Below are 26,395 nucleotides of genomic sequence, written 5' to 3' on the forward strand. Positions count from 1 at the left end.
TGTGGTAAATGGTCGCTATGTGTCGCAATGGAGAAGGTCCCTGCGATATTAAAGTGAAGAAGTTGCTATGGGACTTGTAGTTCCACAAAGGCTTGGTTCTGCATATAAGGGTCAGGTTCCCTTTAACAATGCCAGTATGCTGTGCAGGTCTGAAAACACAAACCTCCACCTGTGGGTGTGTCGAGGCTGATTTAGGAGACTGTCAGTGTGTGTGGAGCAGCCCTGCATGATGAGCAGCCTCAGGCAGGTAAAGAGGCTGCTATTCTCAGAGAGGTTGGAGCCTCTGGAAGGTTCCTGCCCAAGGAAGCGTGGGTTGCCTTCAACCATCTGGAACTGAGTGTGTGGAGGCTGAGGGAGCTCCACTCTGACACTTGTAGTGTCCAAACCTGAGCGGGCGGTCCGCTACAAAGACTGACCAGAAATCCGTGTCTCGTGGGGAGACAGCCATACCTTCACTATGGACATTAAATGGACTTGAAGCCCACGGTATGTGAAGGTGTTTTGTTTACCTTTTCCTTTAAGCCAGGAGAGGCTTCATTGTGTTTTGGAAGGGCGGTTTATGTTGGTTACTAATAAACTGCTGCATTTTTGAGAGAGACTGTGTTGCCTGTGTATGCCTAAGCTACCCTGCATCGCTGCAAGCGAGTAAAACCCCCAGGTTGCGGTAAGCAACGTTCACATATGGTGGAGAATGCGGGCAGCAATCCAGGCAGCACATCTAGCAACTGCAGAGGTGTTGTTCCTGTGGATCAGCCGGGTCCACAAAGGTTTTTTTTTCTCTGCTGTCTACACACTGCAAGGAAGTGTTGCCTGTGGATCGGCGGGTCCACGAAAACATTTTTCAAAGCGGTTTGCAGTGGATCGGCGGGTCCACGAAAGTTGACGGCGCACTCAAGCGGCTTGCGGTGGATCGGCGGGTCCACGAAGGTCCGTGGGAGCTGAGTGACCATGACTGGAGCAGCTTGTGTGGATGAGATACTGTTAAAGTACCTGGTGCGGGTCGGTGAGCAACTGCAGGAGACTGGCCGCCAGGAGGTTAAGCAGAATGAGCTGCAGCAGCGACAGGAGTCGCTTGCAGAGCGTCTGGACATGGTGGCGCTGGACAAGTGGGTACAGTCCCTTGTGGGGCCAGTGCACACACACTGTGCCCAGAAGGATACCTGGGGCACCGAGGTACTGTGTGGTTTGGGACATGCGTTTTCCATGGAAAGGCCATGGAATGTACCCTCTCGGGACTGGGTTGCCCAAAAGGGGGTGGAATCCCATGAAGGGGTGGTTGCCCAAAAGGGGGTGGAGCATCCCATAGGCAAGGGTGCAGTGGCGCAGATGGACAGTAGTCAAGCACAAAGGTGTTCATGCTGCAAGTGTCCTGTCTGCAGTATAGACCACCCATCAGACGAGAAGCCACGTCTGTGTATCGTGGAAGTGGATGGGAAATCTGTAACTGGACTTGTAGACTCAAGGAGTTTGGTGACCCTGGTGAGGGCCACATCTGATGTCTACCTGATTCCTGGAAAGAAGTTCCACGCCAACTGCACCCACAATAATGATAAAGAATACCCGATGTCCAGCGTGGTCATTAAGATGGACAGGGACATTGGTTCTCATGATGTTGGTGTAGTTTCAGATTTACAGCACCCAATTATTATAGGTTGGGACTCTAAATTATTTGTGGACTTGTGGAAGCAGGGGGAAGTGTCCGGGTGCTTTTGTAAGAGCCGTAACAGTCCAAAGGAAGCTCCACCACGGCGGGAGGTTAAAAAGAGTCCTTGTGGGGTGGTTATGTGTGGTAAGGTGAAGATAGCACCCCCTAAAGGTGACTGTCGTCAGTTAGTGGGGAGCAAAGAAAAAGGTGGACATGCCCAACTTAGTGACATGATGGGTAAGAAAATAAATGACAATATGACCGTTCGTGACGGAGGAGCTCCAGAAAAGGGAGCCAACACCTGGTTAGGTGGGAACATGTCAGTCCAGGACACCAGGTTGAGTGACGATGACTCCAGCAAATACACTGACTCTACTAAAGTGACAAACGAGTACAGTGACGTACTGATGAGCGAACAGGGGAAAACCTCCTCCCGTCGCCGGAGGCGCAACAGGCGTAGAGAGGCGGAGCGAGCTACATCCTCTGAAAATATGGTCCAGGTAGAGACAGTGTCATGTATTTCTGCCAAAAGGGTGGATTCCCTTCCAGAATCTGAGTGTGCAGAGAAGGTGGAGAAAGGCACGTTGCCAATAGCAACCGCTAATTTAGAGTTGGACAGCAAAATCATGCAAAAGAAAGATGAGTCTGAGCTGGAACTGACACATTGTAATGGCAGAAATCAGCAGGGTGAAAGTGCAGAAAAGAAGCCGACCAAAACAGTAGTGGTGATGTCCCCTATGATTTCCTGGTGTGAAGCTGATAGTCTGTTGAGTGATAACACTATAGGAGAAGAAATCCTGGAGGCTGTTGGTGGAGGAAAAATCCACAAAGGTCATGGTGAGCAGACCAGTGATCCACCCAGTGCTGGGGTGAATAATAGTGCCAACGGCATAAAAGCTGTTGTAGACCCCAGAGAATTTGAGGTTGAAGGTATGGAGTGCAAGAAAGCCTCTGAAGTTGCAGAGAATCAAGAGGAAATTGAGGAAGATGCTGCAGAGTCCCAAGAGATGGCTGAAGCTGCAGAAATTGAGAGAACCCTTAAAGTAGGGAAATCTAGCCCAGAAGTCCCATCAGCAGCTGAGAGCTTAATTGAACTTACTGGTAAGACCAAGATGGAGGCCAGAAAGATGGACTTGGTACAGAAGATTGAGAATCTTGAGGCCAAAGATGAGGAAAAATTCAAAGGCTCTGAGGCTATGGAAAAACCTGAGGAGAATGCAGCTCCAAAGGTGGAGCCTGTGATAAGAAAAGAGGATGGATGTGGAAGACCCAAGGAACGGTCCGATGGCCTTACAGCTAAAGAAATTCGGCCAGTTTTTACGTGCATGGTAGAAGTCCCTGCAGACTTGAGAAAAGCCTGTGCCAGTGAGGCGGTACATGAAAAATTCAAGACTGCCGTAGGAGCCTATAAAGTGTACTTTGCCCCAGAGTCTTGTCGGTTGGTGGTGTGCTCTGTGAGTGATGTCACAAAGAAGCGGGTGGCTATCCTGAGTGGCATGCACCTACAGTGTCTTCGCACGAAGTGGCTCATCTCTACAAAGACGGAAGAAGACACCAGACGATTGGAGCATATGAAGCGGCTCACCGCAGCGTTTCAGGAAGTGGTGGTTGTGAAGAAACCATTAATTGGGCTTGCAATAAGAGCGCTGAGAAGTAACATTCAGCAAGCCAGGAAGGTTCCAGGTATTACAGTTATTGAAGTGGAAAAAAACAGTGGAACATTCCGAATCTATGGGAAAACTGCAGGAGCAGTCAAGACAGCTCGAAGGTTGTTGGAGTTTGTGGAAGAGGTCACACAAGTACCCAGAGAACTGGTTAAGAAACTGATTGGAAGAAATGGAAGAGTCATGCAGGAGATGGTTGACAAGTCCGGTGTGACGAGAGTAAGAATTAATATTCATAATGAAGCCAAGATACTCTGTGAAGTCGGTATGGTCCCATGTGTCATTGTGGGAACAAAAGAGTGTGTTGGAAATGTACGAGTCCTCCTAGAGTACCGCCTGGGTTACCTGGAAGAACTAAGGCAGTTGACCCTAAAAAGGCAGAATATTGCAGAACAACTCCATCAAGTGGGTATGAGGTGGAGACCGCTTTCAGGCTGGGGCCAGGAGAAGGGTTGCCCACCTGATAAAGGTGTTGCCTCAGTTGGCACAGAAATTAGGTCCTATAAAGAAAGGAACCAAGGTCATGGAAGACCTAACTACACTTTGGGCTATAGCATAAACTCTGAATGGTCCAAGCCCTCTACTCTAAACTCCAAAGGAATGGATGAAGGGAGTAATATATCTACAGCGAAGGATGGTCTTGAGAAAACACGCCAACAGAGCGATGACGACCGAAGACGCAATGGAAGAACAAGCCATAGTAAATCTGCAAAAAGAGAATGCAGACGGTCTAGATATAGCAGATCATCTATCAGCTCAGTGCTGAGGTGCCCAGACAGTAGCCCTTCTAGTGGATTAGATAGCTCAGAGTCGGACCAGACAGTAGTTTCGACTGGAAGAGAGTTTCGCTACTACACTAGCCGTTGGAGACAGTCATGGAGAGATAGGTCTGACCGGGGGGCGTATCTGAGAAGGGGGTTGACTGAGACGAGTCTGGTGACAATGACCGACTTTATGTCAGGAGCTGAAGCTCAAGTTTGTCAAAGAGGGCCCTCTCAACTGGTAGGACAAGGTGACACTGATGCCCTGTCTCAGGGCCCCTTTGGGTGTCAAGTGTTCAACCCTACGAGTTTGAACAGAGGGGGGGGATATGTGAGGTAGCGACCACCAATGTGGTAAATGGTCGCTATGTGTCGCAATGGAGAAGGTCCCTGCGATATTCAAGTGAAGAAGTTGCTATGGGACTTGTAGTTCCACAAAGGCTTGGTTCTGCATATAAGGGTCAGGTTCCCTTTAACAATGCCAGTATGCTGTGCAGGTCTGAAAACACAAACCTCCACCTGTGGGTGTGTCGAGGCTGATTTAGGAGACTGTCAGTGTGTATGGAGCAGCCCTGCATGATGAGCAGCCTCAGGCAGGTAAAGAGGCTGCTATTCTCAGAGGAGGTTGGAGCCTCTGGAAGGAACCTGCCCAAGGAAGCGTGGGTTGCCTTCAACCTTCTGGAACTGAGTGTGTGGAGGCTGAGGGAGCTCCACTCTGACACTTGTAGTGTCCAAACCTGAGCGGGCGGTCCGCTACAAAGACTGACCAGAAATCCGTGTCTCGTGGGGAGACAGCCATACCTTCACTATGGACATTAAATGGACTTGAAGCCCACGGTATGTGAAGGTGTTTTGTTTACCTTTTCCTTTAAGCCAGGAGAGGCTTCATTGTGTTTTGGAAGGGCAGTTTATGTTGGTTACTAATAAACTGCTGCATTTTTGAGAGAGACTGTGTTGCCTGTGTATGCCTAAGCTACCCTGCATCGCTGCAAGCGAGTAAAACCCCCAGGTTGCGGTAAGCAACGTTCACAAGTTATACACAGAAATATTTGGACAGTGACCGAATCTTCGTGATTTCAGCTCTGCAGGCCACTATTTTTTATTTTAAATGCAACAGTGGAGATATAATTGAAGTGGAGACTTTCAGGTTTAATTTAAAGGGTTGAATAAAAATATCCTGCATTCATTTTTCTACAAATCCTCCTCATTTCAGGGGCTCAATAGTAATTGTACAAAGTAACTTTACCATAAATAGAATGTTAATTTGTAACCCTTTGTAGAGAATCCTTTGCAGCAATGACGCCTGAAGTCTTTCCTCCATGGACGTCTCCATCGCTGGTCTCCTCCTGTGTGAGGTTTTCTCTCCTTTACTGCAGGGACTTCAGTTGTTTCTTGTTTGTGGCTCGTTAGGTTTTGTCTTCTATATAAAATGCAGCTCGATGGGGTGAGATCTGGCGATTTTTGGTAATTGCAGAATATTCCACTTCTTTGCTTTCGCAGGATGTTTTGGGTCATTGTCCGTCTGTCCTGTGAAGCATCATCCAATCATTGCTGCATTTAGTTGAATATAAGCAGAAAGTCTCGCCCTGTGCACTGCAGAATTCATCCAGATGCTTCTGTCTTCAGTCACATCATCAATAATCACTAGTGCCCCAGGGCCATTGTTAGCCCCACATGCCCGGCCATCACACCGCCTCTGCTATGTGTTACAGACAATTGTATACAGCTAAAATGCCAAAATGTGTGTCACTGACCAAATATTTCTGGATCTAACTGTATATAGTACTATATACAATATCCATGTAGCAGTATTCTAGTAGTTATATTCTTGTTGATAGGGGCAATATTATAGTAGTTATATTCTTGTACATAGGGGCAGTATTATAGTAGTTATATCCTTGTACATAGAGGGCAATATTATAGTAGTTATATTCTTGTACATAGGGGCAGTATTATAGTAGTTATATTCTTGTACATAGAGGGCAATATTATAGTAGTTATATTCTTGTACATAGGGGCAGTATTATAGTAGTTATATTTTTGTACATAGGAACAGTATTATAGTAGTTATATTCTTGTACATAGGAGCAGTATTATAGTAGTTATATTCTTGTACATAGGAGCAGTATTATAGTAGTTATATTCTTGTACATAGGGGGCAGTATTATAGTAGTTATATTCTTGTAAATAGGAGGCAGTATTATAGTAGCTATATTCTTGTACATCGGGGGCAGTATTATAGTAGTTATATTCTTGTACATAGGAGGCAGTATTATAGTAGTTATATTCTTGTACATAGGGGGCAGTATTATAGTAGTTATATTCTTGTACATAGGGGCAGTATTATAGTAGTTATATTCTTGTATATAGGAGGCAGTATTATAGTAGTTATATTCTTGTACATAGGGGGCAGTATTATAGTAGTTATATTCTTGTATATAGTGGGCAGTATTATAGTAGTTATATTCTTGTACTTAGGGGCAGTATTATAGTAGTTATATTCTTGTATATAGGAGGCAGTATTATAGTAGTTATATTCTTGTACATCGGGGGCAGTATTATAGTAGTTATATTCTTGTACATAGGAGCAGTATTATAGTAGTTATATTCTTGTATATAGGAGGCAGTATTATAGTAGTTATATTCTTGTACATAGGGGCAGTATTATAGTAGTTATATCCTTGTACATAGAGGGCAATATTATAGTAGTTATATTCTTGTACATAGGAGGCAATATTATAGTAGTTATATTCTTGTACCTAGAAGACAGTATTATAGTAGTTATATTCTTGTACATAGGAGGCAGTATTATAGTAGCTACATTCTGGTACATAGGAGGCAGTATTATAGTAGTTATATTCTTGTACATAGGGGGGCAGTATTATAGTAAAACAGAATTCTCATTATTTGTGATATATGTAAATGTGAGCTTTTAAGCCAGGCCATTTTTAAAGATGAGGAAATGGGGACGGTGACACTGAGATCTTTATCAGGTCCTGAACAAAAACACACCCACTGCAATTAGCGGTTTCATGCTATTAACCGAATTCCATTCATGTAGTCACTGTATTTTGTTTGAGCTATTGGACAGGGGCGGTATATAATATAGGCACATACATTCCACTATTTAGGGGAAAATAAAACTGGTTCTTCCTGTTTGTTGAATAGAAAGGAACATTATTTGCTCTCGCTGCCTCCAAATCTTACAGAGCTTTCCAGAGACAACAGTAAGTAGATTAATCTGTAGAGATATATATTTATCATGTTATTAGGTTTTATATATTATTATTACTATTAAAAAATATTTAATTCATGACCAGGGTCTCCAAAATATAACAATACCCCCACTAAATAGAAAGAAACAGTCTACTCCAAGCCCTGATTCATCATAGCTTTTATTACAGGGGTACTTCAAATTATTTTATGCCCATTGACTAAGATATTATTAAGGGGATTGAATAAATTTGCAAACCGAGAGTAAAATTACTATTATGTTGCACATTAATATTTGTCCCCTGACTGATGGATTAATCGTAGCTTTTATTATAGGGGTACTTCGAATTATTTTATGTCCATTGACTAAGATATTTTTAAGGGGGTTGAATACATCTGCAAATCAGGGCTCAAATTACTGTTATATTGCACATTAATATTTTTCCCCTGACTAATGGATTACGGTAATCGTAGATTTTATTATAAAGGGTATTTCAAATTATTTTATGCCCAATTAATAAGATAAGGGGTTGAATACATTTGTAAACCAGGGCTCAAATTACTATTATATTGAACATTAATATTTGTCCCCTGACTAATGGATTCAGCATAGCTTTTAATATAGGGGTATTTCAAATGATTTTATGCCCATTGAATAAGATATTATTAAGGGAGGTTGAATAAATTTGCAAACCGGGTTCAAATTGCTATTATAATGCACATTAATAGTTGTCCTCCGACTACTGATTTTGGAGTTGTGGCTGAGAGACGGGGGGAGAGGGGTCTATTTTTTGTTTTTTGTTTCGATGGGCTTTCAGCCTGATCAGAACCTATAGAGAGCACATCTAAAGAAATAGCGCCCCCTACAGTTAGATCCATATATGAGCATTGTAATGGGAAGTTATAGTAATAATCAAACACAGTATATATAATAGCACCCTTTTTCTTAGCAGATATGTTGCCAATGTATGTAAAGCACCGTGGAATTAATAGCGCTATATAAGTGAATAAATATAAATATATTATTATTATTATTATTATTATTTAAAGGGGTTTTTGGTTATACATAAGAAGAATTAATCATTATGGAAATGTAATGTTTGACAATTTCCTAATATATTTTGTGTTTTAATTCTTTACACTTTAGACGGTTTTTTCCTCTCATCAGTGAATGAGAACCCACTTGTTTCAGTATAATATTTACAGCTGGAAGTGAAAATATTTGTATCCAGGTCAGACAATGGTGATACATTGTATCGAATGATACAATTGTGGCAAACTGCTCCACAAACGTGTGTCTACTTTCACACATTAGTTTTCTGCATTCAGGCACAATCCTTTTTTTTCCTGATCCAAAGGATCCGGCAAAAAAATGTAAAACCGTATCCGGTTTTTAACGGATCCGTTATGCCGGATGCGTACAAAACCGGATTCGGTGGATACGGTTTGCATCCGTTTTTGCATCCAGTTTGTCCATTTTTTTGATGGATCAGTTTTTTTAATTAATTTGGTGCATGCGCAGTTTACAAAAACGGATCCGGCAGCCGCATCCATTTTTTACCGCATTGCGCCGGATCCAGCATCCATAGGCTTTCATTGTAAAACACGCCGTATTGCGCCGGATCCGGCGCGATGCAGTTTTTTTGACGGACAAAAAAACGTTGCAAGACACGTTTCCTCCGGCCGCCGCTTTAATTAATTTTGCCGCATCCGGAAAAAAACGGATGCAACGCAAAGCCATCAGGTACAATCCGGTAACAATGCAAATCTATGGGGATAAAACGGATGCGGTACCGGATCCGTTTAACCCGTTTTTTTCCGGATTGTACCTGATGGAAAAAAACTGTGGAAACAAATGTAATAAAGTCTTAGAATGATCAGGACTGGATCTATCCTTTCTTGCGGCCTCTGGATTTAAATAAGAATACCCCTTTAGGGTGGTTGTCCCATTTCCTTCGATTACCGTATGTTGTTCCTTTATGTGTTGCGAGTCTGGAATACTTTGTTGTGGTTTCTTCTGTTGCTTCAGACTCTTCGTAAACTGTTGTGTTTTTACATAAGAATATCTCCATCGCTCCACTATATTTAAAAGATTCTTCAAATTCCATAATCTCAAATGACTTGTTTAACGACTTTAAAAAAAAAAAGGAAAAAAAAACCCAGAAACCAAGGAGTACCCTATTCTACCATTTATAAGAAAGTGATCTAAAAATTTAGTTAAGATTATCTAAACCTACAAAGAACTACAAAAGATACAATTTTGAAAAAAATCTTTATTGAAGCGTAAAAATATGATAAAAAATGTTTTAAAAAATGTGTGCACAGCAAGACAACAACATACAGTATGAAGGAACAACAACACACCAAAGAAATGTAATTAATATAATCCAACAATTGCCAGTAATAACAAAAGATAGTGAAGTTTATCAGGATGTAAACAATAATCCCAAATGAAGGAATATGATACAAATAAATAAATGTCAGCAATGACACTAAATAATGTTATTAACATGAATCAAAATAGATAGAATACCCATCTTAATAAACAACACTTTACACGGGTAAACTGCTACATTCAAAGTTTCAAAAATATATATAAATTGGTTATACAGTGTGTCCCCCCATATCCTGTCCACCGCCATTAACTTGAGAACGGCTTCAGCTATAGGCATAGAAGTGGTGTCTAGGTATAGTAAAGTAACCATGCACTACGCAATGAAACAACCTATAGCGCCACCTGGTGGTAAACAACGGAGTTAGTATTTTTATTTAAAAAACGGAACACGATACAGAAAAAAAGTGAATTACAAAGTTGTAGGGCATCATCAATTCAATACGAATCGACACCTTGCAGACAGAAATGCTATGATTAGAACATGTAAAACGGCGAATTACCCTATTATGCAAATAAGTGTGCAACGTCATACCTGATGAAATCCTGTAGACTGCTAATAGAACATACTGAACAGTAAATGGGATTGTTCAAAGGGTTGCCCAACAGACCTCTGTCACGCTTTTCTCTCCAGTGTTTAAACACGGATGAGTCGCGCTGGAGAGAACAGTGTGGCAGAGGTCTGTTGGGCAACCCTTTGAACAATCCCATTTACTGTTCAGTATGTACTATTAGCAGTCTACAGTATTTCATCAGGTATGACGTTGCACAATTATTTGCATAATAGGGTAATTCGCCGTTTTACATGTTCTAATCATAGCTTTTCTGTATGCAAGGTGTCGATTCGTATTGAATTGATGATGCCCTACAACTTTGTAATTCACTTTTTTTCTCTATCTCGTTTCGTTTTCAAGATAAAAATTGTAACTCCGTTGTTTTCCACCAGGTGGCGCTATAGGTGGTTTCATTGCGTAGCGCATGGATACTTTACTATACCTAGACACCACTTCTATGCCTATAGCTGCCGCCATTCTCAAGTTAATGGCGGTGGACAGGGTATGGGTGGACACACTGTATGTTGAACCATACCAATAGAACACCCTGCATAGCAAGTAAGTAGCATATGGAAGTAACACAGCACGACAACAGTAGTTGTAATGGATATAATCCTGCAATGGCCAGTAACACTATAAGTGTCTGGGGTCACAATGCCTATGGCACTGCTCAATTTCAATGAGGAAGTAAATGGCTCCAGATGGTCCTGGATAACCAATTTCAGTGCAGTACCAAAACCAACCACATAGGGGACGGTGGTGCTGTATTGGGGTTCTAAAACATTACAAAAAGAGAAAGGCTTTCTCCCTAACACAGTCACATCTGTCCTGCAGATTAGTCTTATTTATTTTGCTGAAAGTGAACTGTAATATCAGATACGAGAAATGAGCAGCTGAGAAACTGTGACAAGAAGGAAGCAGCCATGTTTTCTCAACTTTGTACAACCCCTTTAAAATCTGTAACTTGCAGATAAGGAAGTGGAAACTTGTCAGCTAAAGATTGTGGTTTTCACGGGGAAAATGTCTTGTTTTCATCTTTTTACAAGCAGACGGGGTAAAGCAATGAAGATTGCCGCATTCAATGCCCGCAGGTTTGGGCTGAAGAAATGCACCGACCGCAACGTGTTCCCAATCATTACCAAGGTGGGTGCAGGCAGCGACAGGCTGTGTGGGTGATTAACCATATGCGCTGGCAACGGAGGGCGGATGACTGAGGAAGTTACTGGGAATAGTCCAGGGCTGGGCACTGTGCCACTCACAGGAAGCCAGGACCCAACATGTCCATAGATTACATGGAAAGCCCATTGATTTCAATAGGAACTGTGTAACGATGCATTACTTCTGTAGGGGGTGCTGCAGGAAAATTGATCATTTGCTGCCAGGTCTCAATGCAGATCGGTGTTCATTGTCTAAAGCACAAAACATCTTAACATTAGTAATATTTTCCCTCTCTGATGGGGAGAGTGTGGCTGTATGGAGCAAGCTCATGTGCTGTAGTTATCGTATCCGTGCTCCAATCACGCTATGTAACCACTTAAATGCTGCCATCAGTCACTGACAGTGGCATTTAAAGGGGTTGTCCATTTAAAATATATTTACGACTAATACTGGCACCCATAGTGATCACTTGTTATTTATGCCAGTGGCAATCGTTGTTCCAATCAATGCAAAGTTGTAGCTAGGGTCTCAGCATGGGAGCGGCAAACTCCTTGTTGGGGACCATAACCATGCTTCCAACTATGATGTGTGTATATATATATATATATATATATGTGCCTACAAGTAGTATTTAACCCCCTGCAGATTTAGCAGGTTTACACATTCGGAATTAACTTGGCATTGTGACATTTGGACTGTAGATCAGCCTTGAAGTGTGAAATGCAGCAAAAAAGAATGTTATTTCTTTTTTTTTTTTTTTTTTTTAAATTGTGAAAAGTTTATTCAGAGGGTCATTTATTATTCAACCCCTCAAACCACCAGAATTCTGTTTGGTTCCCCTAAAGTATTAAGAAGTATTTCAGGCACAAAGAACAATGAGCTTCACATGTTTGGATTAATTATCTCTTTTTCCAGCCTTTTCTGACTAATTAAGACCCTCCCCAAACTTGTGAACAGCACTCATACATGGTCAACATGGGAAAGACAAAGGAGCATTCCAAGGCCATCAGAGACAAGATCGTGGAGGGTCACAAGGCTGGCAAGGGGTACAAAACCCTTTCCAAGGAGTTGGGCCTACCTGTCTCCACTGTTGGGAGCATCATCCGGAAGTGGAAGGCTTATGGAACTACTGTTAGCCTTCCACGGCCTGGACAGTCTTTGAAAGTTTCCACCCGTGCCGAGGCCAGGCTTGTCCAAAGAGTCAAGGCTAACACAAGGACAACAAGGAAGGAGCTCCGGGAAGATCTCATGGCAGTGGGGACATTGGTTTCACTCAATACCATAAGTAACGTACTCCACCGCAATGGTCTCCATTCCAGACGGGCCCGTAAGGTACCTTTACTTTCAAAGCGTCATGTCAAGGCTCGTCTACAGTTTGCTCATGATCACTTGGAGGACTCTGAGACAGACTGGTTCAAGGTTCTCTGGTCTGATGAGACCAAGATTGAGATCTTTGGTGCCAACCACACACGTGACGTTTGGAGACTGGATGGCACTGCATACGACCCCAAGAATACCATCCTTACAGTCAAGCATGGTGGTGGCAGCATCATGCTGTGGGGCTGTTTCTCAGCCAAGGGGCCTGGCCATCTGGTCCGCATCCATGGGAAGATGGATAGCACGGCCTACCTGGAGATTTTGGCCAAGAACCTCCACTCCTCCATCAAGGATCTTAAGATGGGTCGTCATTTCATCTTCCAACAAGACAACGACCCAAAGCACACAGCCAAGAAAACCAAGGCCTGGTCAAGAGGGAAAAAATCAAGGTGTTGCAGTGGCCTAGTCAGTCTCCTGACCTTAACCTAATTGAAAACTTGTGGAAGGAGCTCAAGATTAAAGTCCACATGAGACACCCAAAGAACCTAGATAACTTGGAGAAGATCTGCATGGAGGAGTGGGCCAAGATAACTCCAGAGACCTGTGCCGGCCTGATCAGGTCTTATAAAAGACGATTATTAGCTGTAATTGCAAACAAGGGTTATTCCACAAAATATTAAACCTAGGGGTTGAATAATAATTGACCCACACTTTTATGTTGAAAATTTTTTAAAATTTAACTGAGCAACATAACTTGTTGGTTTGTAAGATTTATGCATCTGATAATAAATCCTGCTCTTGTTTGAAGTTTGCAGGCTCTAACTTATTTGCATCTTATCAAACCTGCTAAATCTGCAGGGGGTTGAATACTACTTGTAGGCACTGTATATATATATATATATGTATATATATATATATATATATATATATATATATACATATAACTATGATGTTGCATCCTAATAGTGGCGGGTATAGGGGAATGTCACCAGATGACCGCCTGTTAGGCTGAGCTCACGTGTCCTGTAATCACCCATTAGAATGGATCCTGCAAAATGATGTCTGCTGGATCCGTTTTTTAACATGGGAGTGTTTGCAGAACAGATGCGTTAACAGATTGCTATTTATCTTCCATTTAAAACAGATTCAAGAATGGAAGAATAACGGATGACTAAATAGAAATCCGTTAACAAATCCATTCTCTAAAGGCTCCCATACTGTTAAAAAACAAAAAAGTTGTGTTTGCAGAACTTTTTTCCCAATGGATCCCTCCAGGATCCATTCTAATGGATGATTCCAGTACATAAGAACACAATCTAACTGAATATACCACCATATGGTGGCCATATAGTGGTAGAGAGCAGTCCTACAGAACATATAAGAGATTATAGCAGAGTTATAGATGATGATTTACAGGTGACGTTCTATCTGATAGTCAGTCACTTTTCAATTCTTTTCCATCTGGCCCAGACCAATACGACAACTTCTCCAGCCACAACTCATCTGCACAGTTTACAACAAAGACGCATCTGACTTCTCACATCTCCAGCACCGTCCCCATCTATTGCCAACCTGCATAAACTCCTCACCCTGCTGATACCTAAAATACTGAACTACTGCTGCTGTATGTGTCCTTATTACTACACCTGCTGTGTGGTACAATGCCCACATTTAGGGTTCACAGTGTTTTGGATGCGCAATATTTCAGTTGCATCCAAAACGCTGCGCTGTATAGTACAAGCACAGTAGATGGGATTTCTAGAAATCCCGTGACCACTGTGCGTGTACTGTGCGTGTGTTGCTCTGAGCCATTCTTTGCTGCTGACCCACAATCGTTCTCCACAGGGAGAGAAAGACCGCAGCGGCCCGAACCCTGATCATGGGCATGAGCAGCTGCGGAGGAGATTTGTTGCCCAGGAGGTCAAGACCCTCCACACCCAGTACGCAGCGGGTCCTGATCGTGTGCATATACCCTAAGGCCTAAGACACACGGCAAGAAAAACGGTGCGAGTGGAATGCGATAAAAAATTGCATTCCACTCGGACCAATATCAGCCTGTGTCAGCACACAAGTGATTATTTTCTCAGCCCTAATCGGACCAAGAAAACAATCGCAGCATGCTACGATTGTAATGCGAGACTCTTTCTCTCGCACCCATTCAAGTGAATGGGGCAAGAGAAAAATCGCGGAACACTGGTGTACCGCGAGTGCAGTGCGAGAATGGCAATAGCCGGCTACGGAGGAGAGAGGGAGATAAATCCCTCCCCTCTTCAGTGCCGGCCCGCCCCTCGGCAGAGCTGGCCCGCCGCAGTTGAGGTCCGCTCACACAGTCGTACCTCAGTCGCAGAGACACTCGCATGACACTCGGCTCTGCTGTACTACCAGCGTGAGCTGAGTGTCATGCAAGGATCGCACTAGTACCCCGTGTGGCCCCGGCCCAACAGAGCTCCTCTGACTGCCACTCATAATAATAAACATCATATGTTCACCTAACCAGCAACAGCTCCCAGGTAGACCGATGCAGTGATGTCATCGTAGTGAGACTCTGATGTCCTGTGCATGTCCTGGCGCAATGACGTCACCCGGAACCTGCCATTCTGCCGACCTAAAGCGTCTTGCGGCCTACAAACCATGTCTCCTTGCTCTACTGCAGAGTTTAATTACTGCGGGTGACGGTCACTCCAAGTGGGCCCCTCCGAATCAGGAGCCTGGGACAACCCCCCCCCCACTCCCACCTCCGATATCTATTCTACTGAATCACTGTGTAGCAGGTACTGCAGAACAGCATCAACATATAAAGGACCTTTCCTAAAGATAGGTCAATATGGACAACCCCTTTAACTTGCGCAATCCTAGTTGGACATCTGTAAAAGTGCCAGTCATCTCCAAACAACACAATCTCAATTTTTTCACACCTGCCTAAAACTTTTGCACATTACAGCATGTAAAAAAAGTAAAAAAATAGTGATTGAATGGAGTTTTATGTCATTTTAATGAGATAATTGATTACACTTCATCTTTCCTACCCCCCCCTCCTCCTCTCGTAGATTGTGTCGCGCTATGACATTATCATTCTCCTGGAAGTATTTGATGCGAAGGAGAAAGCAGCAAAAAAACTTGTGGATCAGTTAAATAGGTAAAAGAGGCCGTGGTCTAATATATACAGTACGTACAAACATGTTCTATATTCATAGGATTGTGAGCTGACTAGGCCTTTGGCCTGCACTGGTCATGTTTCCCATGGCAACCAATCACAGCGCAGATTTCATTTTTCCAAAGAGCTTTTAGAAATGGAAGCTGCGTTCTGATTGGTTGCTATGGGAAACGAGGCCTAATATGTCTGCCCTGTAGTTTTGATAAAAGCTTGTAATTTAGTCCTTTTTTTTTCTAGCACATGTAAGGATGGTGTATCATATAAATATATAATAAGCAAACCTTTGGGAAGGAAGGAATACAAAGAGCAATACCTCTATATCTTCAGGTAATGTATCCAATATATATTTCAGATATTCTTTTTTTGATTTGCATAAAATAAGAATATGTGGGGGGAGGGGGGTGTCGTTTTTTGTTTTGGGAAACAGTGCCATCCCTTGTCTATGGATTGTGTCTGGTATTGCAGGTCAGGTCTAAATTACAGTGAATGGGGCTAAGCTGCAATACCAGACAGGGCCTTTGGGACAATAGTGGCGCTCTTTGTCAGGAGAAAGCAGGGCATTAATGAACTAAATGCTCTTTTCATAGTCAGCAGCACATCCTCCCAGTGCTGGTCAGGGGTCCGATTTTGGAGGTCAAAAGGCATTATGCACTTGCAGCAGTTTACAGGCCCCAAATTATACTGTAATTCCTATTGCAGTCCTTAATTGTCTCAATAAATCTGTGTTTCCGTTGCAGGAATGACTTAGTGTCGGTGATGGAGGAGTATCAGTACGCGGATATGCAGGAGGGAGACGAGGATTCCTTTGCACGAGAACCTTTCATTGTCAGATTTGAATCCAAAAAGACAGGTGTGAAAAATGATCCCCCAAAAAGTGATTTGAGCCTTAAGATGTCAGTGGTGTAGCCTGGAAAGGAGGGCCACAGGCGGGGAAGGGGGGTGGGGAGAAGGGGGTATCCTGGGGTGAACATTTTTTAAGGGGGCAAAATTTAAAAAAAAGGTAACCATTAATACTCAATGCCCCAAATCCCCAGAAGTGAGTATAAACATTTTTTTCCAGCAGGGAAAATGGTTTAATCATTACTATTTAAAGGAGGTATTTATACATTCGAAAGGGGGCACTTAGGGGGCATTATTAGCTTTAAAGGGCCAGTTTGAGGCATTATTACTGGGATAGAAGGCTCAATACTTGCCTGGCCCTGGCAAACTACATTGTACCACTTGTGATAATACCATTCAATTAATCTGGAATCACTAGAAAGTGATAAACTTTGGATAATCGGATTAACGTTTGTGAAATTAAGATATCTAGGGATCTGGGATGAGGCACTTGAGCCCAGTACCATGTGGACCCCAAATGTCTTTTTTAATTGGTTCTCTCTGCTCCTTTTTCTTATTAAAAACTTGTGAAGTTCCATATTTTATTGTAAATTTGTTGTAGAAACAAGGTCTGGATTATCAATTTTTTTTTGGATTATCAGATCCAACTAATTTCAAGAAACTGAACGGATGTTAAAGGGAATCTGTCAGGTGATTTTGTAGTACAATACTAATTACCTAGGTTGAAAAAAAACAACATAGGTCCATCTAGTTCAACCTAATGTTATCATTAAATAGGGTTTAAGTAGACCTTTCAGGATCCGTAAGTTTTATTGCTCTACATTATACTGTTATCTTGTTGTAAAATCCATGGAATTCAGTGTGAAGTAGTAACTAGACAAGCATATGTAAATACAAACTGCATGTTCACTGCTCCCCCCTCTCAGTGCTGGCATCAGGGATAGTAAATATGAACTGAATTTGTACTGTGGTTCCCACCCATACTCCCTCCCACCTGTCAGCAGCAGTGATAGTGAATCAACTGGGAGGTGGGATGGGGAAGCAGGGCATATGCAGTTTCTATTTACATATGCTTGACTAATTACTACCTCACACTGAATTCTACTGAGCTTACAACAAGATAACAGGATAACATAGAGCAATAAAACTTAGTGATCCTGAAAAGTCTCCTTAAGCCCTATTTTAAGATAACATTAGTATTCTACTACAATGTCACCTGACAGATTCCCTTTAAATCCATCTGTCTGTCTCTATTTGAGTATATTCCTCCTTTCTTAGCCTACTTTTCTTAGGTCTATAATGAATATTTAAAAAAAAAAAAAAAACAAGACTAAAAAAAGAAAAAAGAAAGAATTGTAGGACTTATCATCATTCTTTTTCAGTCCTGTTAGATAGAGAAAAACTTAATCAAGATTGACAAATGTTACCATCTGTTCAAGACAAAATTTTGCCTTCCAGCTGTAAAGGATTTTGTTCTTATCCCGGTGCACACAACTCCCAAAGACTCTGTCCAAGAGATCGATGAGTTGTATGACGTCTACCTCGACGTTAAAGAGAAGTGGAAGACTCAGGTAATGGAAAACTGTCATCTATTTTATGTTACAATGCCAAACTGTGAGGACATAGGGATATATTCTGGGCTCTGAAGCCATATTCCTATAGCCGCCATCTTGTCAAGGTAGTAAGAACTAAAGGCCCCTTTACACACTGCAACATCGCAAACGACATCGCTGTAACGTCACCGGTTTTGTGACGTAATAGCGACCTCCCCAGCGACATTGCAGTGTGAAACACATCAGCGACCTGGCCCCTGCTGTGAGGTTGCTGATCACTACACATCTCTCAGGACCATTCTTTGGTCCTTTGTTTCCCGCTGTGCAGCATGATCGCTAGAAAGTCTGTGTGTAAAGGGGTCTTTACAGCGACTTTGTTAGCGACTTCCCTTTCAAAAAGCTGCTTTACAAAGTCCCCAATGACTAGCTAGGTTGTTCTGCAGGTCCGTATCGCTGTTGCGTCGTTTTCCAGGTTTGCCTGTTTGACAGCTCACCAGTGACTCACCAGAGACTTTGTAGTGATCCTGGCCAGGTTGGGATCACTGGTGGGATTGCTAGAAAGTCTCAGTGTGTAAAGGGGCCTTAAGGAGGCTTCAATCAGTATGCTAATCAACTTGAGGAACTTGTCTGTTTAGCAGTGGCTTGACAAAGGGAAAGGTTCTATGATATGGAGATTAGGTGTCCTGTTCAGGTCTTTAGGACAAAAGGATAGGAAGACCCCCCTCGGTGTCCCTGTAGGAGAAGTCCTAACCAGTTAACACACATCCTGAAGTCCCCAGACAGACAGGCTCCAGTAAAATATGTGTAATATCTCGTGAGCCGTGCTTCCTATAAATATGTCAAGCAGAAATATAGCATCAGCGCAGGCTGACGAGCCCCGCACATATTTTATATAGGTGTGGGACCTTTGGAGGTATCCCAAACTGGATATCAGCCAGTGGGGGACCAGCAGACCAGCCATGTGTCCTGTCATTTTGAAGGTAAAATCATAACTGTAAAAAATAGAGCATTGGCGTCCACCTACAATGTTCCCAGGCAAAGTTATGGCCAATAATCCCTTGGGGATATTATTTTAGACTCCAGCCAGGGGAGGGGCAGTGCTTCCCTGTGAGGTCACTAAGGTAGGAGGGGACATGGATTGAGACAGGTTGATAACCCCAGTTCAGACATTTTGGCTTGTTATTTGCTCGGGGTCACGTGTGGGATACACCGGTGAGAAAGTTCCTGGAACCCTGGTCGAACAGCGCCCCCCTGTGGCCAGACAGACGCACAAGGTAACTGCTTGAACTGTATGCCTGTTTGTAATCCATAACTTACTTGTAAATGTACTCTAAATGAAATAGAGATAGAGAGACAGGCGCAATATGAGAAGCATCCGTGGATAGATTTAGGATAGATATTTAGAACTGCTCACCTTTGCAGGTTGTGCGCCCCCGCACAACTCCAGTGAAAGCGTATCAGTCCGGGGTATTCCTCCGTTCTGATTGCAGTGTGCAAGCTTATTGAATCCAGACTTATGGTATTGTTGTCGGCTCCTGAACTCCACCGGCACCTTGGGATTCAGGTTTTCCTCCACGATCCTCCAGTTCCCAGCTGGATTCTATAATGGGTTGGCAGCTACTACCGAAATCCCAGGTAGGGAGTGGGTATATGGAAAAGAGTTCTTTCGGTCTGATGTAGCGCATAAGGAACCACTTGCTGATATTAAATGTTGTACTTTATTAATTATAAGCTCCTATTAATACAACGCGTTTCAGGAGACAATATGCTTTCGCTATGATGCGCTACATCAGACCGAAAGAACTCTTTTCCTTGTAAATGTACTCTGGCCTATATATGTATATATTCTGTAGATTCCGTATTGTATATATTGTAGTTTCTAGTGTGGCTTAGGCCAATTAAAATATAGAATTAATCTTGGGCTGTTCTGTTATCTCGATCCTGAACTCCACATCTGTGGGCTCGGCTTAATAGTTACTGTAATCGGTTGGTGGCAGCGAGTTTATGCCAAGGATCATTGTGGGGCGACCAGTGAGATTCGGGAAGGTTTATATATATTCCGTCCGCTGAGGTCGGGGGAATATATACCCTACTCTCACCGGGAACCCTTCAATCACCGGCATAGTAGAATAGCGGCCTCCTTGCTTATTGTTGGGCAATTCTATAATTGGCCTGACTATAAGAGGGGCGCTAGACAGCGCGTCACGTACTTGGTCTATCGGCAGGGTGGAGGAAAGGGGGGCTGTAGCTTCCGCTTCCTACCCCCCTGTTTGTGACACAAACTATGACGTGAAGTGATGAATAACGAGTCTGGATGCATTATTTGAGAAGCGCTTGCAATCAAAATCCATATGATGGGAAAAATTTAAAGGGGATTTAAAAATATACTGTAAAATTAGTCATATATTTGCAAATCAGACACTGGAGCATTAGCCAAAATTTGGTAATTATGTTTCATTCCCTTTTAGACATATTACTATTTTTCAGTTTAAACAAGGTGGCCATTTTGTAAAAACCACAACAGGAAGTGCAAAGAAAATGGTTATAACTTTCTCTGTAAATAATTCAAACCAAATAGCCAAGATTTGGCTGTTACTCTAACTTAATTGCTAACGCAAGGTCAATTATATTTTTTGAGGGAAAAGTCACTTTAAGGCAACATGGTGAGTTATAGCACTTTTGGAAATATGGCTGCTATGCTGAACCAATGAAGAAGTCAATGCTTATTAACCAATCAAATGTCTTCCCTGTCGTTTCCTCTCCCCATTTACAACACCCAGTCTCACCGATACAGAGAATAAGTAGCGTTATCCTCCTCTGCAGGTAGAAAACATTGAATTACAGGCTGCTTAAAAGTCAAGATGTGACTCATCCAAGACTATCAGCTTTTAATTAATATCCCTGTAGCATAAAGTGATTGTTTAGGTGTGAACCAACTTTTGGTACCTCTATTGTGCATAGCCAATCAGATGTCTCCCCCTGCTGTATTCTGAAGAAACTGCAGCTGCATCCCCCTCCTCTCTGACGTTTTCATTAGTTAGTTGATGTTTCTAAACATTTTCATAGTTTATAGGCAGCTGGAGAATCAATATCTTACAAGGTTCTATGTATTGACACGTTTTTGTATGCTAGTAATAGATAAGATTATAAACTTTTTTCTATACAGAATATTATGCTTCTTGGAGATTTTAATGCTGATGGGTCGTACGTCTCAAAGAAAAAAATGAAAACGATAAGACTGAGGACCGATAAAAGCTTTCACTGGTTGATTGATGATGACAAAGACACTACAGCTACCAATACAACTGACTGCTCATACGACCGGTATGTACAAAGTATCTACTGAAGAGCTTACAGTGAATGCTGGATACTTTATAGATCCAATTTAGGATTGTTAATTGTGGACTATAGACATTTAGCCCTATGACATAAGGCTGGCTGGTCAGAAGTCCTTAAACGCCCCCCCGACAGCTGTAAAGCTAGATGTTACTGAAAATGCATGTCTGCAAAAAATCAGAGGGCCCGACCTTTCCATCTCTCTGCATAATACAGTCCTGTCAAATACAAAACTATCATCGGGCAAAAAAAGGGAATAGTTTGTGTGTAAACCCCCCCCCCCCCAAAAAAAACCCCTTTGTCCTAGATGGCAACAACCTATGTAAAATGTACTACTGACCAAGCTGCCCTTTTGATCAAACTGTCACAAGTGTGTGATGTCCGGCTGAGACTTCTGTGGTATTTAGGATTAGACGGTAACAAGGATAAGCAGATCGTAGGTCATGTTTAACATGTGTAGAGCAGATTTATTTTCACTTGGGGTTAAAGTGGTTAAGAGATCCTTCCTGATCCTGAGATTCCATATAGCTCTATTTTCAGCTGCTGCACCTTGCTGCCATTACCCTTAAATTATTTAAACTTACTCCTTACTCTACCATGTGCCAGTTATAGTTATTCTATGCTGACCTCCCAGGAGAAGTTGTCCTTGCAGAAGCTGTGGAGTTCCATTTCTTGTTTTCCTCCCATGTGTTTGTCTCTCTCTCTCCTTGCTGTCTTTGTGTCGTAAGACTAGTGTCTTGCTCACTAGCTCACTAGCCAAGGCCAGCCAGCGGTTAGACATGTGATCATACAAAGGCAGTAGGACAACTCTAAAGACAATGGGGTGCACAGGGTTCAGTCTCAGCTGAGTGTTTAGGGGTCACCCCTACCCAGTCTCCTCTTTTAACTTGGTTCCTTCTCTTTTGCGCCATCCATCGGGCCTCATTTCACCCTATTGTGACACAACCCCTTTAACTCATATTGGTGATGAAATACAGTATATAATTGTTGGTGTAAAGTTGATCTAGATGGACCTAGGTCTTTTTTCAACCTATGTAATGTAATTAAATGCTAATTAAGGGTATGTGCGCACGTTGCTTTTTACCTGCTTTTTTGCTGCTTTTTCTTCTGCGCTGTTTAATGCTACTTTGGTCAAAAACTCAGCTTTTCAAAGAAGCAACATGTCAATTGTTTTTGCCATTTGGGTTTTGCACTGCAAAGCTGAGTTTTTGACCAAAGTTCTGCCACAAAAAGGCAGCATTTTGAACAACATAGTGTGAACAAGAAACCCAAATTCCCATAGACTTTGCTTGAATAGAATAACACATCCATTTTGGCATTAAACAGCGCAGAAGAAAAAGCAGCAAAAAAGCAGGTAAAAAGCAACGTGCGCACATACCCTAACAATCACGTTTAGAATTTGGGTCAGTATTTGCAAGCAATAAGGGGGCTTTTACACACTGCGATATCGTTAATGATTTATCGTCGAGGTCACGGTGTTTGTGACGCACATCCGGCGTCATTAACGATATCGCAGCGTGTGACACTTATGAGCGACCTTAAACGATCACAAAAGCGGTCAAAATAGTTTGCCACGGAGAGGTTATCCTGAAACAAAAAATCGTTTTCAGCTTATTAGCGATGTTGTTCCTCGTTCCTGCGGCAGCACACATCGCTGTGTGTGACACCGCAGGAACGAGGAACATCTCTTTACCTGCCTCCACCGGCAATGCGGAAGGAAGGAGGTGGGCGGGATGTTACGTCCAGCTCATCTCCGCCCCTCCGCTTCTATTGGACGCCTGCCGTGTGACGTTGCACGAACCGCCCCCTTAAAAAGGTTGCGGTTCGCCGGCCAAAGCGACGTCGCAGGGCAGGTAAGTCCGTGTGACGGGGGAAGCAAGGTTGTGCGCCACGGGCAGCGATTTGCCCGTGTCGCACAACTGACGGGGGCGGGTACGATCGCAACGTGTGAAGCCCGCTATAGTCCAGAGAGGAACAATCAGAGATAAAAGTACAATAGAAACACGTGCACAACATCTGCATTTTTCACACTTCTGGTTTTGGCTTACAATACTGAGGATCAAATACAGGATGTGTGAACGTGGCCTTAGGGAGGCTCTGCTATGAGCCACCCAGGTATGACAACTGATGTCAGTAAAGTGAAGGGGAAAAACTGTCAAGAGAAAAAGCAAGAAAAGTTGTTTTTTTTTGTCTTTAGGATCGTCGTACACGATGACCTGTTGCAACATATCGTCCCAGATTCAGCCAAACCCTTCAATATCCAGCTAGAATACAAACTAACTGATCAGGAGGTGAGCGCAATACCTTTACTACATGGTTTAAAGGGTTCCACCTACCCCTTGAAATTTAATAAAAATGACCACTATTTTAGTAATTCCTGCCAAACCTGTGTATGCGATTACCCATACACCTGACACGCTCAGTAAAGTTGTCAACTTCTTTGTACAGTTCCAGGAGCAATAAAAGGACACAATGAAAAAGTCTCCAGAATTGATATATTATGGGAAATAAATAGGGATGAGTGAACGTGTTCGCCAGTATTCGGTATCCAACGGATAACAGGCTATTCACACCATTCAGTATCCGACGAATAAAACTACATCTGCTCCGATACTTTGTTTCATTTCTGAAAAAGAAAGAGCGCGCGCAAGAGAGAGCATTGAATATTCGCGAATAGTGGTGACTTATTCGCTGGATATTCGGCGAAGCAAATATTAGGTTATTCGATCATCCCTAGAAATAAAATAATTTACTAAACCAATAAGAGCAGGTCCCCGTTAAAGCTGGGGAGGGGGGGGGGGCTATAGCTGAATATATTGTAGTGTGGTTGGGATAGTCAATAATAGTAACATTGATTGATCTGACCTCCACTGTCATCCCTTTGTTTACAGACGCTGGCAGTAAGCGATCACTATCCAGTAGAAGTGGAGTTGACAGCAAAAGGAAAAGCTACCAAGAAGAAATGATGGAAGCTCTATTTCATCGCATTTCCATTTTTTTTTTTTTTTTTGGCGGGGTTTTTTTACGCAGATGCATTTTAACCTTCGGAATTTAGCCTCAATCCCGAACCCCCATTTTTTTTCTAGCAAAATCTATAGTGATCTAAGTGTGGTTCAGCAGAACCCTGGTGGTCTGGGGGTGTATTAGTAATATAAAAATGGCTACAATCAACTGATTAATGGCATCAAAAACAAAATTACGGAACACTAAGCAACGACAATCTGTACACCCTGAAGGCGAGTGATTAAGAGAACCGAATCGTGAAGATGGAAGTGATAACTGCAGTATCAGGATAGGCAGGGCTTGTAGTCAGCAATCATGGCCACCCACAGTCCTGCATACACAGATTATTATTTTTTTTATTTATTTATTTATTTTTTTTTTTTAAACCTTCCCACCAGGACCAATTTTTGTGTTCACCCTTTCAATTTTTCCTCCCATTCTTCCAAACCATAACTTTTTTTTATTATTATTATTATTTTTCTCAGCTGACAGACGTACAAAAGTTCCTGTGGGACAAGTTTTATTTTTAAATATACCATTCACTTTAGATTAGTGGTAAAAAAAAAATCCAATTATAGAAAGATTGTGGCAAAAAAAAAAAAAAAAATGCAATTTGTTTTTGGGGCTTTAATAGTAAAAATGACAATTTTCTAGGTTACTATGATTACGCTGATACCACACTTGCAAAGGTTTTTTTTATTACTATTTTTATACTACATGTATTGATTAATTTGTATACAAACATGGAGTGAGGACTTCTTTTTTTCCTGAGGTCTGATTCCTTTTTGGGATACATATGACATTTTACATTTTTTTTTTATTAAGGTGCTGAACACATACATATTCAGTTTTTTTCAATTTTTTTTCTCTTTAGGGGTTAATTTTAGGAGTTTGATAGATATGACTACTACTGACATGGCTGTACTAAAATATGCTATTTTTTTTTAATTTTGGGGGAGAAGGGGTTTCTTGAATTTCTATTCTATATATGCCTTATATACGGTGTTCATTTTTTTTTTAAGCTTTATTTTTAATGTTTTCATAGTAGACCTGAACCTATTGTATTTGATCAGTGCAATACTACAATATTTAGATAGAATGATGCTCCCTTACGAAGCTCGGCCACAAACTGGATATCCTAAGAGGACTAGGGCCAGACTCACACTTGCGCGAGTCTCGCATCGCCTGGCCGCACACTGACAGTAGTGGGTTGGCTGCATGTATTTCTATGGAGCTTAGACGCTCCTGTCCGGGGAGTGTGCGGCCGGGCAGGGTGATGCGATAGAAGACACTCGCGAGTGTGACTCCGGCCTAAGACGGATGCCACTGTGTAACAAAAAATGGCATCTGCCCTGTATCTCTCAAGCATACTCCCTATTAATGGGTCTTATGTCAGGGAGAGGGTTAATGAAGACTTTTAAAAAACAACCAATTGGCCAGGCAGGGTGATGCGATAGAAGACACTCGCGAGTGCGACTCCAGCCTAAGACGGATGCCACTGTAACAAAAAAAAAAAACGGCATCTGCCCTATATCTCTCGAGCCCACTCCCTATTAATGGGTCTTATGTCAGGGAGAGGGTTAATGAAGTCTTTTAAAAACCAACCCATTGGAGAAAAGAGGGGAGAAATTTTGGAAATACTTAAAGGAATAATAATCATGATGGCCAAAGTTCTGCACCGTCTGACTAACTCCTAATCAAATTATTAATGTTTCTTTGGTTCTCTTTTTGTACTTAACATTCTATATATGTAACAATATAACACTTGTACAAAACTAAGATAAAATAAAGCTTTTTATGAACAG

General features: G+C 42.3%; 1 protein-coding gene across 3 annotated transcripts; it reads left to right on the top strand.

The window, feature by feature from the left end:
* Nucleotides 1–4,679: 4,679 nt before the first annotated feature.
* LOC142249646 (deoxyribonuclease gamma-like) lies at nt 4,680–26,395 on the top strand. Of its 3 annotated transcripts, none has more exons than XM_075321423.1 (10): nt 4,680–4,907; nt 7,239–7,297; nt 11,276–11,372; nt 15,752–15,840; nt 16,096–16,185; nt 16,596–16,708; nt 18,157–18,269; nt 21,418–21,575; nt 23,785–23,878; nt 24,479–26,395. In XM_075321423.1, exons 1-10 carry the CDS (start codon nt 4,890–4,892, stop codon nt 24,551–24,553), a joined length of 906 nt encoding a protein of 301 aa, XP_075177538.1. In that variant the 5' UTR covers nt 4,680–4,889; the 3' UTR covers nt 24,554–26,395. The 3 variants fall into 3 exon arrangements, with proteins under 3 accessions (XP_075177538.1, XP_075177539.1, XP_075177540.1); XM_075321424.1 differs by having other exon boundaries at nt 11,279–11,372; XM_075321425.1 differs by lacking the exon at nt 7,239–7,297 and having other exon boundaries at nt 4,681–4,907; nt 11,279–11,372.

This window comes from Anomaloglossus baeobatrachus, chromosome 8 (assembly GCF_048569485.1).
Source record: "Anomaloglossus baeobatrachus isolate aAnoBae1 chromosome 8, aAnoBae1.hap1, whole genome shotgun sequence".
Taxonomy (NCBI): domain Eukaryota; kingdom Metazoa; phylum Chordata; class Amphibia; order Anura; family Aromobatidae; genus Anomaloglossus; species Anomaloglossus baeobatrachus.